This window comes from Phocoena sinus, chromosome 19, assembly GCF_008692025.1.
Source record: "Phocoena sinus isolate mPhoSin1 chromosome 19, mPhoSin1.pri, whole genome shotgun sequence".
Taxonomy (NCBI): Eukaryota; Metazoa; Chordata; class Mammalia; order Artiodactyla; family Phocoenidae; genus Phocoena; species Phocoena sinus.
The window spans coordinates 30,072,145-30,086,782 of NC_045781.1; the positions used below are offsets into that span (position 1 = coordinate 30,072,145).

At 40.3% G+C, this 14,638-nt stretch overlaps 2 protein-coding genes across 5 annotated transcripts in view; both read left to right on the forward strand.

The window, feature by feature from the left end:
* The window catches only part of LPCAT2 (lysophosphatidylcholine acyltransferase 2), a 66,702-nt gene extending 54,198 nt beyond the window's left edge, over window positions 1-12,504 (forward strand). The window contains exons 12-14 of one of the 2 annotated variants that reach the window (XM_032611820.1): window positions 736-834; window positions 5,875-6,010; window positions 9,490-12,435. In XM_032611820.1, the coding sequence (XP_032467711.1) occupies window positions 736-834; window positions 5,875-6,010; window positions 9,490-9,674 (420 nt within the window). In that variant the 3' untranslated portion in view covers window positions 9,675-12,435. Of the gene's footprint in view, window positions 1-735; window positions 835-5,874; window positions 6,011-9,489 lie in introns of both variants that reach the window. The other variant, XM_032611819.1, reaches the window with a different exon arrangement.
* Window positions 12,505-12,850: 346 nt separating this feature from the next.
* SLC6A2 (solute carrier family 6 member 2) overlaps window positions 12,851-14,638 on the forward strand; it is a 70,457-nt gene continuing 68,669 nt past the window's right edge. Inside the window, exon 1 of one of the 3 annotated variants that reach the window (XR_004346963.1) lies at window positions 12,851-12,895. The gene's annotated coding sequence lies outside the window, so the exon portion shown is untranslated. The remainder of the gene's footprint in view (window positions 12,896-14,638) is intronic. The other 2 variants (XR_004346962.1, XR_004346959.1) reach the window with 2 other exon arrangements.

The following is a 14,638-nucleotide window of genomic DNA, read 5'->3' on the forward strand; positions in this document are numbered from 1 at the left end:
CTAGGTGAGTAGTTCATGTGTAGGAAAAACTCTGTATTCGGTCAGCATGGATTAGAATTATCAACCCCTTCTTTTATAAAACCATCAAGAAATACCTGCTGCAGTGTATAGATATAAACATCATACGAATTAGGTTTAGTTTCCAAGGCTTAAAAGTGCAGGATCTTCCAGGGCCCGATATCACTAAGGGGCCCTTGAAGTTGCTCGAGTTTGCTTACTTTCTCCTGCTTTATTGCAGAGTAAGTACAGAAAGGAGAAAGAATGTAGCTGTGATTATTGCCTCAATTTGCCCCTTTCCTTTCCCTTCTATCTCCTACATGGAGAGAGTCTCTTAGTGACCCACTGGTGTTGGCCATCATGGCAGGCCCACCATCGATGGTGGAATGAAGGCTTCAGTCCCACCTAGGATGAAATCCCCCATCCTGCTTCCCAGAGAGGCTCCCATCAAGGCTGAGCTCAAGAACCCACAATGAGTGCCATAAAGCCAGTCTAAATGAGCCTCAGTGATAAAATGTTTATACTGATCACTCAACAGGAATATATTTTTCTTCCTTCTGAGTTGGGAATAGGTGGGCCACTCACTACTGTTCTATCTCAGTGCAAACATTTTTCCAAATTGGCTCAGTGCATGACGAGTCTGAGCTGCGTGGCATGTCTGAGTTTCACCTTGTGGGCTGTGATTAATAGTCATTCAACCAATGGCCCTGCTAACTGATTTCTCCCATCCTTTCACAGAACCACGATGGCAGTATCGACTTCCGAGAGTATGTAATTGGCCTGGCTGTCCTGTGCAACCCTGCCAACACAGAGGAGATCATCCAGGTGGCATTTAAGGTACTGTCAGCCCCACTGAAATCATCTTGGTCTGTCTCGTAAACAAGTGTTGACTCTAAGTGTATTATCTGAAAATCAGTGCATCTATTACGAGTGTTTATAGATCTGCTGTGACATGTACACGAGGGCAATGTGATTAAGACAATCGCTACTGAGAATAAAGAAAAGACAAGCATCCATTTAAGCAAAAAGAAAGTCTTTGGAAGCAGCCTAGTTAACAGCATTAAAATTGAAGAGCAGTTGATTTCATAAATTAGTTTAAAAATTATTTCTTTTCAGCCTCCCCATTTTGGAGCCCCAAAGTGAGGTTTATAAATAAACACCACCTGTCTATAGTCATCCCAATTCACCAGGCAGAAAGTTCTGATCCATCCTTATTTTCTCACTCTGTATGTCAGAGATATTTTAGGTGATCTTTTCCCGATGGAGTTTACTTTGTTGTGGTGGTGTCAAGTGAATACCATCATAAATGTCTCAAGTTTCCACCCTATATGTTTTCCTGTATATCACATATATTGTCACAGCAGTATGGGGGGTTGAGGGGCAGATGAATAAAATCCATGTCCCCCATCCCTAGCAGAACTTAATGGAAGTTTGAATTATGAGAACTCAGATTCCATTTTATCACTTATATATGCAAAAAGGAGAGAGAAGGGTACATTCCCAAAGTGTGTTTTGGTTCTTTGGAGATGAAACGTGCTTTATCTAATTAGTATTTGAATGGGATGTTCCCTTCCATATTCTAATCTTACATGATCTGCTCTCAAGTAAAACAAAAACTTGATCTCACTTACCAAGCTGTGTATGTGGAATCTTATCGTACAGGTCTTTGAGTCTCTGCTTCATCCACCATAACAGCTGAGGACCTTCCCCATGCCTCTTTCCTACTCTTATTTCTTCCTGATTTTCTCTAAGAAGAATATCCCACTGTGTCCTCAACAAGTGTTGTCCCGTCTATCGTCTAGAAAGACTCTCTTCCTCCCAGAGTCCTTTCTCATGTCTTAGAGGCCACCTGGGTTAGCCTCACGAATTTCCATGTGTTCTATCCTTGACAGAGGAGTCCCCAGGTTGACTTTTTATTTCAGATTGGTTTCAACTGAGTTAACTGCTAGGCCTATAAAGAACCTAAGAGGTTGATGCTTAGCAGATGGTCTCAAGGCAAGGGCCAGAACTCTTTCCAAGCTGAAAACTTTTACAGACTTATTCATCATAAAACCTAAAATTATACACATAGCTAACTTATTCCAACCCAGACATTTCTGTTTCTGTTCTGAGATTGTCTGTGTGATTATAAGGTCAGCTGGGCAAGTGGTCACTTTGGGTTTACCAATGAAAGACCTGATAGAAAATTTGGCCCTTAATCATAGTAATTATTGTCTTTAAAGAAGTCCTGAGATTTTTCTCTAGCCTAGACCTTGGTTTTGAGGGGGGACAGGGAGAGGAAAGAAGGACCTAAAACTATAATTAGCTCTTTTCTTCAGTAAAGCAAGTGTCATGTTTTACTTTGGTTATTTTTTTATCCTTCTCAGGGGTGTATGATGTTCTGGTTTTTTCGTTTTGTTTTGTTTAAGTGCCTAAATGCCTATTTTATTTTATTTATTTATTTATTTATTTTTTGGCTGTGTTGGGTCTTCGTTGCTGTGTGCAGGCTTTCTCTAGTAGCGTCGAGCAGGGGCTACTCTTTGTTGCGGTGCACGGGCTTCTCACTGCAGTGGCTTCTCTTGTTGTGGAGCACAGGCTCTAGGCATGTGGGCTCGCAGGCTCAGTAGTTGTGATGCACGGGCTTAGTTGCTCCATGGCATGTGGGATCTTCCCGGACCAGGGATCGAACCCGTGTCCCCTGCATTGGCAGGCAGATTCTTTAACCACTGTGCCACCAGGGAAGTCCCTGTATGATGTTTTTGAAAATTACTTTGGCATGCTTCTATTTTCATTTAGTAGTATCATTTTGTATATATACAGAATGCATTCACATCCTTTTATTTGGGTAACATTTCACAGTTAACTTCCCATCTTTGATCATATTTCATCATCACGGTGACCTTTAGAGGTAGAATATTAGTCAGCATTCTTCAGTTGTAAGCAGCCGGCATAGACTCTGGTGGAGGAATCAGTTGTGAGGACAGCAAGCAGGCTCCAGGGAATACTCCAAAGCAGGCAGCTCCAGAGGTCCCAGCTGCAGGAGCTGCTCTACATCTCCCTTGGGCACTGACGTTAGAGTGAGCAAACTCGAACGCTGTTCATCATTCAAATTCCAGGCAGAGTCCAAATGGTCTTGGACCATGTGCTTGCTAGGAAGGACAGGATGTCTTGATGCAGAGTCCCACAGCATTCCGTGCACTGGGGAGGTATCGCTCCCCCATTCTCCAAGGAAAACGAGGTGTTAAACCTTCTACCAGAGCCCAGAGCACGAGATTTACCTTAGATCTGGGAACTCTGGGGTAGGGAGGCTATTGGGAGCGATGAGGAATTGAGAGAAATGGAGGGGTTTTCGTGGGGTAGTTGTGACAAAGGACAAATGGAGAGGAAGTAAAAGTCCCCAGAATAGACGTGTGAAGGAAACTTATACAGACGGAAGAGCCATCAAAGGACCAAATTTAGTTGATTTGATAAGTTGGTGAGAATTCTTTAGGAATGGAAGACTTTTACAGAAAAATTAGAGTTTGTGAGAAGGTGGGGGGAGGTTGTGACTGAATCCTGGCAGTTAACGCCTGAAGTCCAAGGCCCATAAAGAGCCCCGGGGCTACTGTTGTGAAAACAAATGCTAGCTAATTCACTTTGCGCTTTCCAGCTATCTTATCATCCATTTAGGGGCTGAGTAGTAGAAAATGGACTAGGCGTCCCCCCCCCCCCCCCCCCCCCCGCCTTCTTATCTGGGAGCAGCAAATCACATCTTCGAATTATGTTCTCCTCCCACCCTGGTGGACAATTAAAACACTATTCAGTATTTGCTTATTGTTCTTTTCATGATTATCACACCTTATCCAATGCCTGTTTTTGATCGTGTATTTGGTCAGAAGTGGATACCTTAACAGCAGGAACTGTAGATATCTGCCTGCATTTGGGCGACAGCTTGACCATTTACAAGCTGTGTGACCTTGGGAAAGTTACCTGGCTTCCCTGTTGCTCAGCTTTCTCATCTGTGAGATAGGGCTAATAACAACACCCCCCCCTTACATAAGACTATTATTAGGGTTCAATGAGTGTGTAAAGTGATTTGAACATGTTGGATCAGTGCCTGCAAAGAGTCAGTGTTGATATCATGAAAAACTGTTAATACCCTGGAGAGGATTATGAATATGGCATATTAATTATCTATCAGTTACCCCTGCATTGCTGCTTGACTTTCAGACTATCCCACCCTTTCCCCTCTGCCTATAAACATATTGTCTCTCCCTTCCTGAAGGCAGCCTCCTTTTGTAGGTGGTTATTACCCCATTTATCTCCTGTGCTTTATTCCATAATTTCTTAAAAGAGCCATGCCTATTGCCTCCACGCCTCACCTCTCTATTCATTGCTTGATTCCGTTACCATCTGTCGCCAGGATCTCCTAATTGCCAAATCCAGCAAACCTTCTTGCTTCTTGCTTGGCCTTCCTATGCCATTTTACTCTGTTGGCCATTACCACACTCAGAGTTTCTTCCTCTTTCCTGAAAACCTTCCCTAGCTTCCAAGATGCATGCTCTTTCTTTCTGCTTCTCCATCTCTCTGGCTGCTGCTTCTGAGTCTTTCTGGCCGGTTCCTCTTCCCTGCACACACCTCAACTCTTGCTGTTCCCAGGGCTCTGCCTTACTTTCTGCACTTTCCACAGAGAAGCTCAAACACACTTGTAGTTTCAATCTTTACCTGAATTCATATCTGAAGCCTCATCACTCTCCTGAGCTGATGTGCTCAATCTTAACTTCCTCCTGGCACTTCTGACTCAAATTTAAGCTCTCCAGTTCTAACCCTTGATCTCATTGGGAACCTGTTTTCCCACTCTTGGTAACATAACCCTCCTTCACCCATTTGCCCAAGCTAGAATCCCTCAGCCGTCTTTAGCTCCTTCTTTTCCATCACTACAGACCTCTAACTGATATGTAAGTCCTGTCTTCGCTTCCTTATAAATTCTGTCTCTTCCTGCCCTTCCTGCTTCTCCACCCCAGACTCTTAATTGTTTTTCATGCCTCTAGTCTTTTCAACTTTCTGCCCTCTCTCCATCCTCCACACTTTGCCTCAGAGCTCCCTCAGTTCACAGGCAATCACCCCACAGCCCTTCCCATCATAATCCTGCAGGGGTAGATGAGGCCTTATATGGCCATCATGATCTGATCCTTGCTTGTCTTTCTCTCTCCTGACTTGAGCCCCAGGCAATTGCCTGCCAGTACTTGTATGTTCTGGGAATATCTCTTCATGTTTTAAGACCCAACTCAAATGTCATAAAGCCTTCCCTGACCTCTCCGGGTAGGATTCATCTTGTTTACACAGGACTCCCATGTGCTTTTGTACTTACTATGGTTATAGCCCCTATTTTTTCCATGTGCTTTTGTACTTACTATGGTCGTAGCCCGTATTTTTCTTTAAAGATTTATTTATTATTTTATTTATTTTTGGCTGCGGCACACAAGATCTTTTGTTGCAGCGCACGGGCTTCTCTCTAGTTGTGGCACACAGCCTCCAGGGAGCATGGGTTCTGTAGTTTGTGGCATGGGGTCTCTCTAGTTAAGGCATGAGAGCTCAGTAGTTGTGGCGTGCGGGCCTAGTTGCCCCGCGGCATGTGGAATCCCAGTTCCCTCACCTGCACCCCTGAATTATAAGGCAGATTCTTTACCACTGGACCACCAGGGAAGTCCCTGTAGCCCCTATTTTAAATCCTATCTCTTTCTACCACTAAACTATAAGTATTGTGAAGTCAGCAGATACCATACTTATGGACATATATCCCTAGCCCCCCACACAATGAATGTCTGAATTACTAAACAGTTTATTTTTTAAGATTATTACATACCACCATTGCTCTGGAGGAGCTCATTCTTAGGCTTTATTTTCTTTTTCCTTCAGCTCTTTGATGTTGACGAGGATGGCTTCATAACAGAAGAAGAGTTCGCCACCATTCTGCAGGCTTCCCTTGGAGTGCCTGACCTTGATGTTTCTGGTCTCTTCAAGGAAATAGCCCAGGGGGATTCTGTTTCATATGGTGAGTAGGCAGTTTGGCTCCTGATTCGGTGTACTGTACAGTATACAGTGTACATCCAGACTATGACTGACCCTCATACAAGAGTGTTGTTTCCCCCCACTAATATGTTAACAATAGAAGTAATAGTAACAATGATGATGATAGTAATAATAGTAGTAGTGGTGTAATGGTAGAAGCTAATTATTGAGGACTTACCGTATGCTAAGCACTCTTCACACATTTTATATATATTAATTCATTTATTCTTTATAGCAAGCCTATTCAATCAGTACTCTTCATTATTCTTATGTTACTGAGATGCAAAGAATTTAGGTGACTTACCTAAGATCATCTACTAGAGAATGTCAGAGTTGTAGCCACAGTAGAGGGATATGGACTGAGGGACCCACAGTAATAACAGTAGCTAAACCATCTATTAATGTTTCCTGTTAGTGGCTTAGATGAGCTTTCACGTTCATTATCTCACATCATGTTGATGGCACCCCTGTGAGGTAGGGACTATCATGGAGGAAGACCTTGTGGCCAAATGGCAGGTCCGTCCACCAGTGACCAGCCTTTCTCCTGATGGCTCGAGTCCACACATGAAGACAAGTCCCCTAAGCGCTGAAGGGATGGTTCATCAGTTTCACAGTGTCCTTGGGAAACACACCTCAGTGGAGAGGCCTCTGCCTTAGCTTTGATATGGTCGTAGATATCAGCGTGGCTTATCTTCCCCAGTCTTCTGTCATGGGCCAGAGGGGGATTCCTCTTGAATGCCTTTTTCCTTCTGGTGTTCAGAGAGTTTCAACCTGATAACTTTCGTGGGATGGGGGAATTAGCTCATAGACTTCTCTTACTCTTCTGTTTTTTGTTTTGTTTTGTTTTGTTTTTTGAGGTACGTGGGCCTCTCACTGTTGTGGCCTCTCCCGTTGCGGAGCACAGGCTCCGGATGCACAGGCTCAGCAGCCATGGCTCACGGGCCCCATATGGGATCCTCCCAGACCAGGGCACGAACCCGTGTCCCCCTCATCGGCAGGCAGACTCTCAACCACTGTGCCACCAAGGAAGCCCTACTCTTCTGTTTTTAATTACTGTCATTTTGGCTGTCCTTATTCTATTTTAGGTAATTAAGTGCACTTATCTATTAAGTTCATTTAAAAAAAAAAAAGGATAAAATGGCAAGTAGATACTGATATAAAACTTAAGAGTGTGGGCTTCCCTGGTGGTACAGTGGTTGAGAGTCCGCCTGCTGATGCAGGGGTCACGGGTTCGTGCCCCGGTCTGGGAAGATCCCACATGCTGCGGAGCGGCTGGGCCCATGAGCCATGGCCTCTGAGCCTGCGCGTCCGGAGCCTGTGCTCCGCAATGGGAGAGGCCACAACAGTGAGAGGCCCGCATACCGCAAAAAAAAAAAAAAAACTTAAGAGTCATAAACCCCATGTGTACTAATTCTCTGACCATTTTCATTGCATAGTTAATACTCTGTATTACTCCAAACTACAAATTTTGAAAAACTATTTGGAATAGCTATTTCAATGGAAACTAATACTAAGAATTATTTGTAGGTAGTCATATTTTACCTGTCAGTTTTAATATGTTTTTAGGGAAATCTACTCTGTTTTTTGGAGTTCAACCTTTTTCTTTTTAGAATACACAGAATATCTCCCTTTCCCCAATATTATGCAAGCCCTCTTTTTTTTTGCAGGAATGTTTGAGGTATTTAAGTATGATTTTATGAAAGAATAGGTATAGAAATGTATCATGAATGTATCCATTTACATTATTTAAATGTGATAGTTTAAATTGTTTTCATTCTTGGTTTTCCTTTAGCCAAATTAATGCCCAAATTCTACTTATTGCCAGCTCTCAGCACTTCTAGAAATGAGTTACTCTTTAATGCCACTAGCATCCCCAAAGAGGACAGAGAGCCTTGATCTTTTGACCAGAGCACAAGTCTTAAAATTAAAGCTCATGATTTCAGTAGATCAACACTCCTGCCCACGTATCTTGGAAGTCACTTATGTCCTCTGTATCTCTGTCATTGAAATAGACTTATTCAGATAATCTTTATTTTGGATGTTAAGAAAGAACAATTAATAGCTTGCCTGATTTGGAAATATAAAGTGCTCTGTCAATACAAAATAATGTTGTAATTGCAAAGAATGATCTGGGCTCTATCTGGTGACTTCCTCATCACTAAGACCTGTTTTTATCTTCGAGAGTTGCTAGATAGTCTAATGTGCCATGAAGTAGACATTTGGTTATCGGAGGATTTTTTTTTAGTGAATGGATAGAAATAGGATATTGGGTTAAAAACCTTTTATTATAGAGTCAAATAGCAAGCTGATTCAAAGACCAGGCTCATTTTGCTATATAAGCTCAATAAAGTTTTCTCCGTCCAAACAGAAGAGGAGAGAGAAATGTCGAACTTGAGGGTAGCATCATATTTCAGAAACTCCAGGTTACCGGAGGTTTGGGGTTCAAATTCTGATGGTTAATTTTGTAAGCCTTCTATACTCTACCTCACTTCCTAAATCTCAAACACCTGAGATAAAAGGAGGCCTACTACTCAGGGGTCTAGTGATATGATTAGTGAATATTGTACACTCTACTTGCCCTTACTGATCATAAGTCAGGGCTCAGCTTTTCAAGATGGTTTATTTCTTTACCAGAGTTAAAGGTTAAAATAGTTTTAAAAGCCAGTGATAGAGAGTCCTGGGTAATAAATTTTGTTAACATTTTCTATTACAAAAAAATAATAAAATTACATAAACATAGAGCACAACAAAATTTTAAAAATGAACCCTTGGGTAACTACCACTCAGATCAAGGAATAGAGCTTTTCAATAACTCTAGAAGCCTCCATGTGCCTATTCCCAAATAGAACCCCTTCCTCTGTCTTAAAGGAGGGAACTGCTGACCTGACTTAAAAAGGAATCTTTGCCTGCTTTGTTTTAGCATTTCACCACAAAAGTACACATCTTTAAATATATTTTAGTTTTGCCTAAGTTTTTGAACTTTACATAATGGTCTCATACAATATGTGTTCCTTTGCATCTGGCTTTTTTCATTCAACATTATGGTTTTAAGATTCATCCACATTGTTACAACACAGCTATTCATTCATCTTCATTGCTGTGTAGCACTTTGTTCCACAAATATGCCATGATTTACTTAGCCATTTCAACTGTTGACAAACATGTGAATTGTTTCCATTTTTTACCTATTATGAATAATGTTGCTATGAACATTCTCATACATGTCTCCCAGAGCACAATGTGCACAAATTCTCTCGCTTATATACCCTGGAATAAAGTATGCATATCTTCAACTTGACTAGATAATGGAAAAAACTATCTCCCAAAGTGGTTGTATAATTTATAGGGGTTGAGTAATAGACTTTTACGATCATTGTATTATTAAGATCATATGTTAATCTGCATCATGCCAAAAGAAGATTCACCTCAATTTATTGGATTTTGTTTTTTCTCCTCTTTTAGAGGAATTTAAAAGTTTTGCCCTAAAGCATCCAGAATATGCTAAGATATTTACAACCTACTTAGACCTCCAGACGTGCCATGTGTTTTCATTACCAAAAGAAGTCCAAGCAACTCCCTCAGTCGTAAGTAATAAAGTCAGCCCTGAAAGTCATGAAGAGAGTACCTCAGACAAAAAGGACGACTGAAAGCAAACATTCCTAATAAGGAAAATGCGGTGGCTTTTACTTGAAATTTCAAAGGCATTTACTGATAGTATTTTATTTGTGATTGAGTAATGATGTTTAAAATAGAAAGCTTTTTTATAAAAAAATGATAGATTTTCTTATTGAAATGCTTCTATTCACATGTGTTTATCAAGTAATATTCATTTTCTTTTACATTATATTTTGCTATACTGATGGGCTTATTGGCGATAAAGATGTTTTTATGGATTTTCCAGGTTAATTTGCATATCCAAATGAATGAAATGGTCTCCCTTATTTATTGATGAGCATTAATCAACTCTGCAAAAAGTTTTAAGAGTATAAATAATTTTTCATTTACTTTCCTCTAAGAAATAAGGTTAGCTTTAATCCCCTCCCATTCTAGAAATAAGAATTAAGAGTCTGAGGAACGTTGCAGAATTTTATACCTTTAACTTCACAGATTCATTTTTTCCATTTGCATTTCAGTTTCTTGGATCACTAAACATGGGGGGATTGGAAGGGAGAGCTCCGCTAATTAGATGAGACTTCTTAAAAACTCATATTCTCTTGACCATGCATCCCTATTGTAGCTTTCCTTAACCACCTGCTAAGGAGATCATAACCTTTTGCATGATCTACAGATTTAGAACTTTGTTTTAAAGACAACAGCTATGGCCAAAGGCTATGTGGGAATTGCCTTATCGAAGGTAACATTAATTGCCTAACGAGAAAAATTGTTTGCCACAGAGTTTAGTTTAATTTGAGTTGGGTAGTTTAGAATGTAGCCCTTGCCCAGTAAATGAATCAGATTTACTTTATTTATATATTATTAGAATTAATATATTTTATCATCTAAGTGGGAGTTTTATTTTATTGTGTCCTCTCAAATTTTAGAGCTTGCCTGAAATATCTACAGGGAAAATACGAAAGGTTCCAAATTATCACCAAAAGCTAAGGAATCCAAAAACCTACTTTATTAATGCAAGACCACAATTTAACCCCCAGGCAGGAATTTAACGGTGATATTTTTTTCCTTTAGGTTAAGCAATAATTTCCCTCAAGTGCCATTTTATTATATGTCACGCATGCTTACTAAAAAGTTTCATCCTTAAGTATGAAGGATGAAACAGTATGATTGTTTGCTTTTTACATATCTTAAGTTATTTAGACAGAGCATTGAATAAGCTGAAAACAATTTCTTAAGTAATTAGGAAAGTACATCTTTATAATATTGGTTGTCATATGCAATTGAATGTATGTTATTACTCAGGTACCATGATTTTTATCACAGAAAACCCACATATTAATCCCATTAATCATGAAAAGGTAGCATTTTAAATCACAAGCTTTCTGTGAGGCTCTTGAAAGTGATCCCATTGTTTTCCTGTTTTAAAGTAATATTTTATGTTCTTTAATTCCACTTCTGCCAATGTAATATTCCTATTTTATTATGTTACTGACACACTTGCTACATAAAATTCTTGGCAATTAAAAATTCTGGTTTTGCCATTTTGTCTCAAATGTAATATACCTTTTTAATATCATGGTTTGAATGTAAGTTTGCATATTTATGAATGTGATTAATCATTTTTGTTTGCATTTAAGCCTTATGAAATGTCAGACATAATTTTACTCTAATGAAAGACTCAAATTTTAGCCAAAGCAGCAATAGTTATTATTCCTAAAGAAGTTGACTTTTGACTGGTAGGGTGTATGTAATAATAGAAGTCATGACTGTCAGTACTACTACCAACGAGGCCTCTACTTTTATGCCATCTAAACAAAGATTTCCTTCAAAGAGTTTTTTCTCCTCTTAGAATTTAAAGTAAGAAATTAAATTTAACTAAATCAGTTAAATGCACTGTGGTTTTATATAATAGTTTGAAAAAGCGAGGTTACTCTTTGAAATGAGAAATACTAGATCCTAAAACCTATAAAGACCATAAAAATTTCCATCAGAACAGTTCTATTGAAGGATAACGACATACTGAATGCTTATAGAACAAGTTGCTTGCATTATGCATATTTAATTCTCCTTTGCCAATGCTTTTAGAGTGTTGGAAGGCTGAGTGTGATCGCTAGTAGTGCTACCTCTAATGGATATTTAAAAGAGCCCCTTTTAGAAGACACATGGTCTGCTGTCTGCATGAGGTACAGCAGTACAGATATCTGACTCCCAGACTCAGGAGCTCTCCCTTTCAGACTGTTACAGATGCAAGGTGGTTAGTTGATGGCAGTTAATTGATACACCATTGACTGTATTGGAACAAGTGGGCTCTCAACCACAAAGGTCCTTGTGGAATTCTTATAAAGGAATCACTAAAGAGGATTAAAAGACACTAGTAAGAAACCATCCCCTAGGAAAGCATACATACTTATAATTCTTTTTTCTTTTCTGTTCCCTTGAATGGACTTTTCCATTTTGGTAAATTGTTATACCAGAGTATTCCATTGATGCCATGCTGTGAGTTGATATAGGCGAAGGCCCTCACAAAGTTCTTGACATATATCCAACATACATATCACGTATACATATCATAAACAATGTAGATGGTATTTATATACTGCTTTTTCACTTGCAATATTACATTTTCCAGTATCATTAAAATTACCTGGAAATGTAAATTTTTAAAAGTGTACCTAATACTCCTTCAGAGTATAACATAGTATATAGCTATAACATAATATATGTGATCATTCTTCAAATATTGAAACTGTGAGTTTGATTTTCATTTTGGGACTATTAAAAATAATCAACTCCATACTCCATAATAGTTTATAATTATGAATAGTTTGCTAAGGGGCTTATTTACACTTACTGAATTCCAAAATGAAAAATTTTGGCTAAAGATTTTATAATTATTAACTTTATTTTAAATTAATTTTATTACAGGAAAAAATTGAAATTATTATTTTTGATTCCATAGTTTTAACCTCATGTAGTAGTTAACAGGTTCATGTCTTTTAAAGGTAAGTAGACTTCATCTTTTTTTTTTTTTTTTTTTTTGTGCGGTATGCGGGCCTCTCACTGTTGTGGCCTCTCCCATTGCGGAGCACAGGCTCCAGATGCGCAGGCTCAGTGGCCTATGGCTCAGGGGCCCAGTCGCTCCGCGGCATGTGGGATCTTCCCGGACCGGGGCACAAACCCGTGTCCCCTGCATCGGCAGGCGGACTCTCAACCACTGCGCCACCAGGGAAGCCCCGACTTCATCTTTTTGAAGGTATTTTTCCCTTTGTAAAAGTAACAGACTTACTAATTATTACAATAAGTAATAATACTACCAATCTGGCATCCTTACTATGTATCAGGCATTGTGCTAAGTGATTTACAGACATCAACACATTTACACACTCAATGAAGCATAGGTATTGTTGTCCCTAGTTTTACTAAACAAAATTTACAACTATCCCTAAGTTACTCATTAAGTGGCAGAGCTTGCAATTAAACCTAATTTTGTCTGATTCCAAAGGCCATGCTTCTAATCATTTATATAAAGCAGCAAAGCTGCCTGATTTATAAACTTTATAGATTGAGCATCTGCCCATGTATTTTTCTACTTGTGGGAAATTTTGACTTAGTTCTTTTTTTATTTTTTTATTTTTTATTTATTTATCTTTTGGCTGCATTGGGTCTTTGTTGCTGCATGCAGGCTTTCTCTAGTTGTGGCGACTGGGGGCTACTCTTCGTTGCGATGTGCAGGCGTCTCATTGCGGTGGCTTCTCTTGTTGAGGTGCATGGGCTCTAGGCACACGGGCCTCAGTAGTTGTGGCATGGGGGCTCAGCAGTTGTGGCTCACGGGCTCTAGAGCGCAGGCTCGGTAGTTGTGGCGCACAGTTGTTCCGCGGCATGTGGGATCTTCCTGGACTGGGGATCGAACCCGTGTCCCCTGCATTGGCAGGTGGATTTTTAACCACTGTGCCACCAGGGAAGCCCTTGACTTAGTTCTTAAAGAGAGACAGAGGTAGTTCAGAATGGTTCCAAGCAGTGGCTGAGATGGGGAAAAAGATTGGCCAACCCCAGCCTAGAAAAGTGAACCCTCCTAACCCTCTTCATTGTGGCCCAGGATAGATCAGCTGAAAACCCTGAAACCTTCCTGTAGAAATAGTGCAAGTTACTTTAAACCAAAGGTGAGGTGAATGCCAGGGTACTACAGTAAAACTTTTTCCTTTGTGGGTAGTGGTGGAGCATGAATTCTCTACTTCTCATGGGTCCTTCTGCTGCAGTGGCCTTTTCTGTCACATCTCTGCTCTCAGAATAAAGTTCATGATCAATAAAGGATAGTCTGAGGGACCGAGGACAAAGCCAGAATTGCAATATCTAGGACCTTCATTCTAACTATTGTGAAGCATTCCCTTTGCTGGTCTCCCTGCTTATATTTTGCCCTCCTATATATCCTCTTGCCATACAGAAAGCACAAGTATTGTTTGAAAGCATAAACCAGATATCACTTCTCCGGTTAAATGTTTTCAAGGGCTACCCATTGCACTTTGGATAAAATCTCAAGTATTCAACATGACCTACAAGGCCCTGCCTGGTCTGTCCCCTACCATAGTCTAGATCTCCACCGTCTCCAATCTCCTCCCTAACTAAACTCCCACCACCCAATCTTTCTTTTCCTCCAACTGATGAAAGTCTCTTCCAACCTCATGGTCTCTGTACTGCTGTTCCCTCTAGCTGGAGTGCTCTTTCCCAAAGATTTTCACCTTGTTTTCTCTTCTTCCTTCAGTCTTAAAGAAAAACAGCTTCATCAAGATATGATTCACACACCATACAATTCACCCATGTAAAGTATACAATTCAGCTTTTTTTTTTTTTTTTTTGCGGTACGCGGGCCTCTTACTGTTGTGGCCTCTCCCGTTGCGGAGCACAGGCTCCGGATGCGCAGGCTCAGCGGCCATGGCTCACGGGCCCAGCCACTCCGCGGCATGTGGGATCTTCCCGGACCGGGGCACGAACCCGTGTC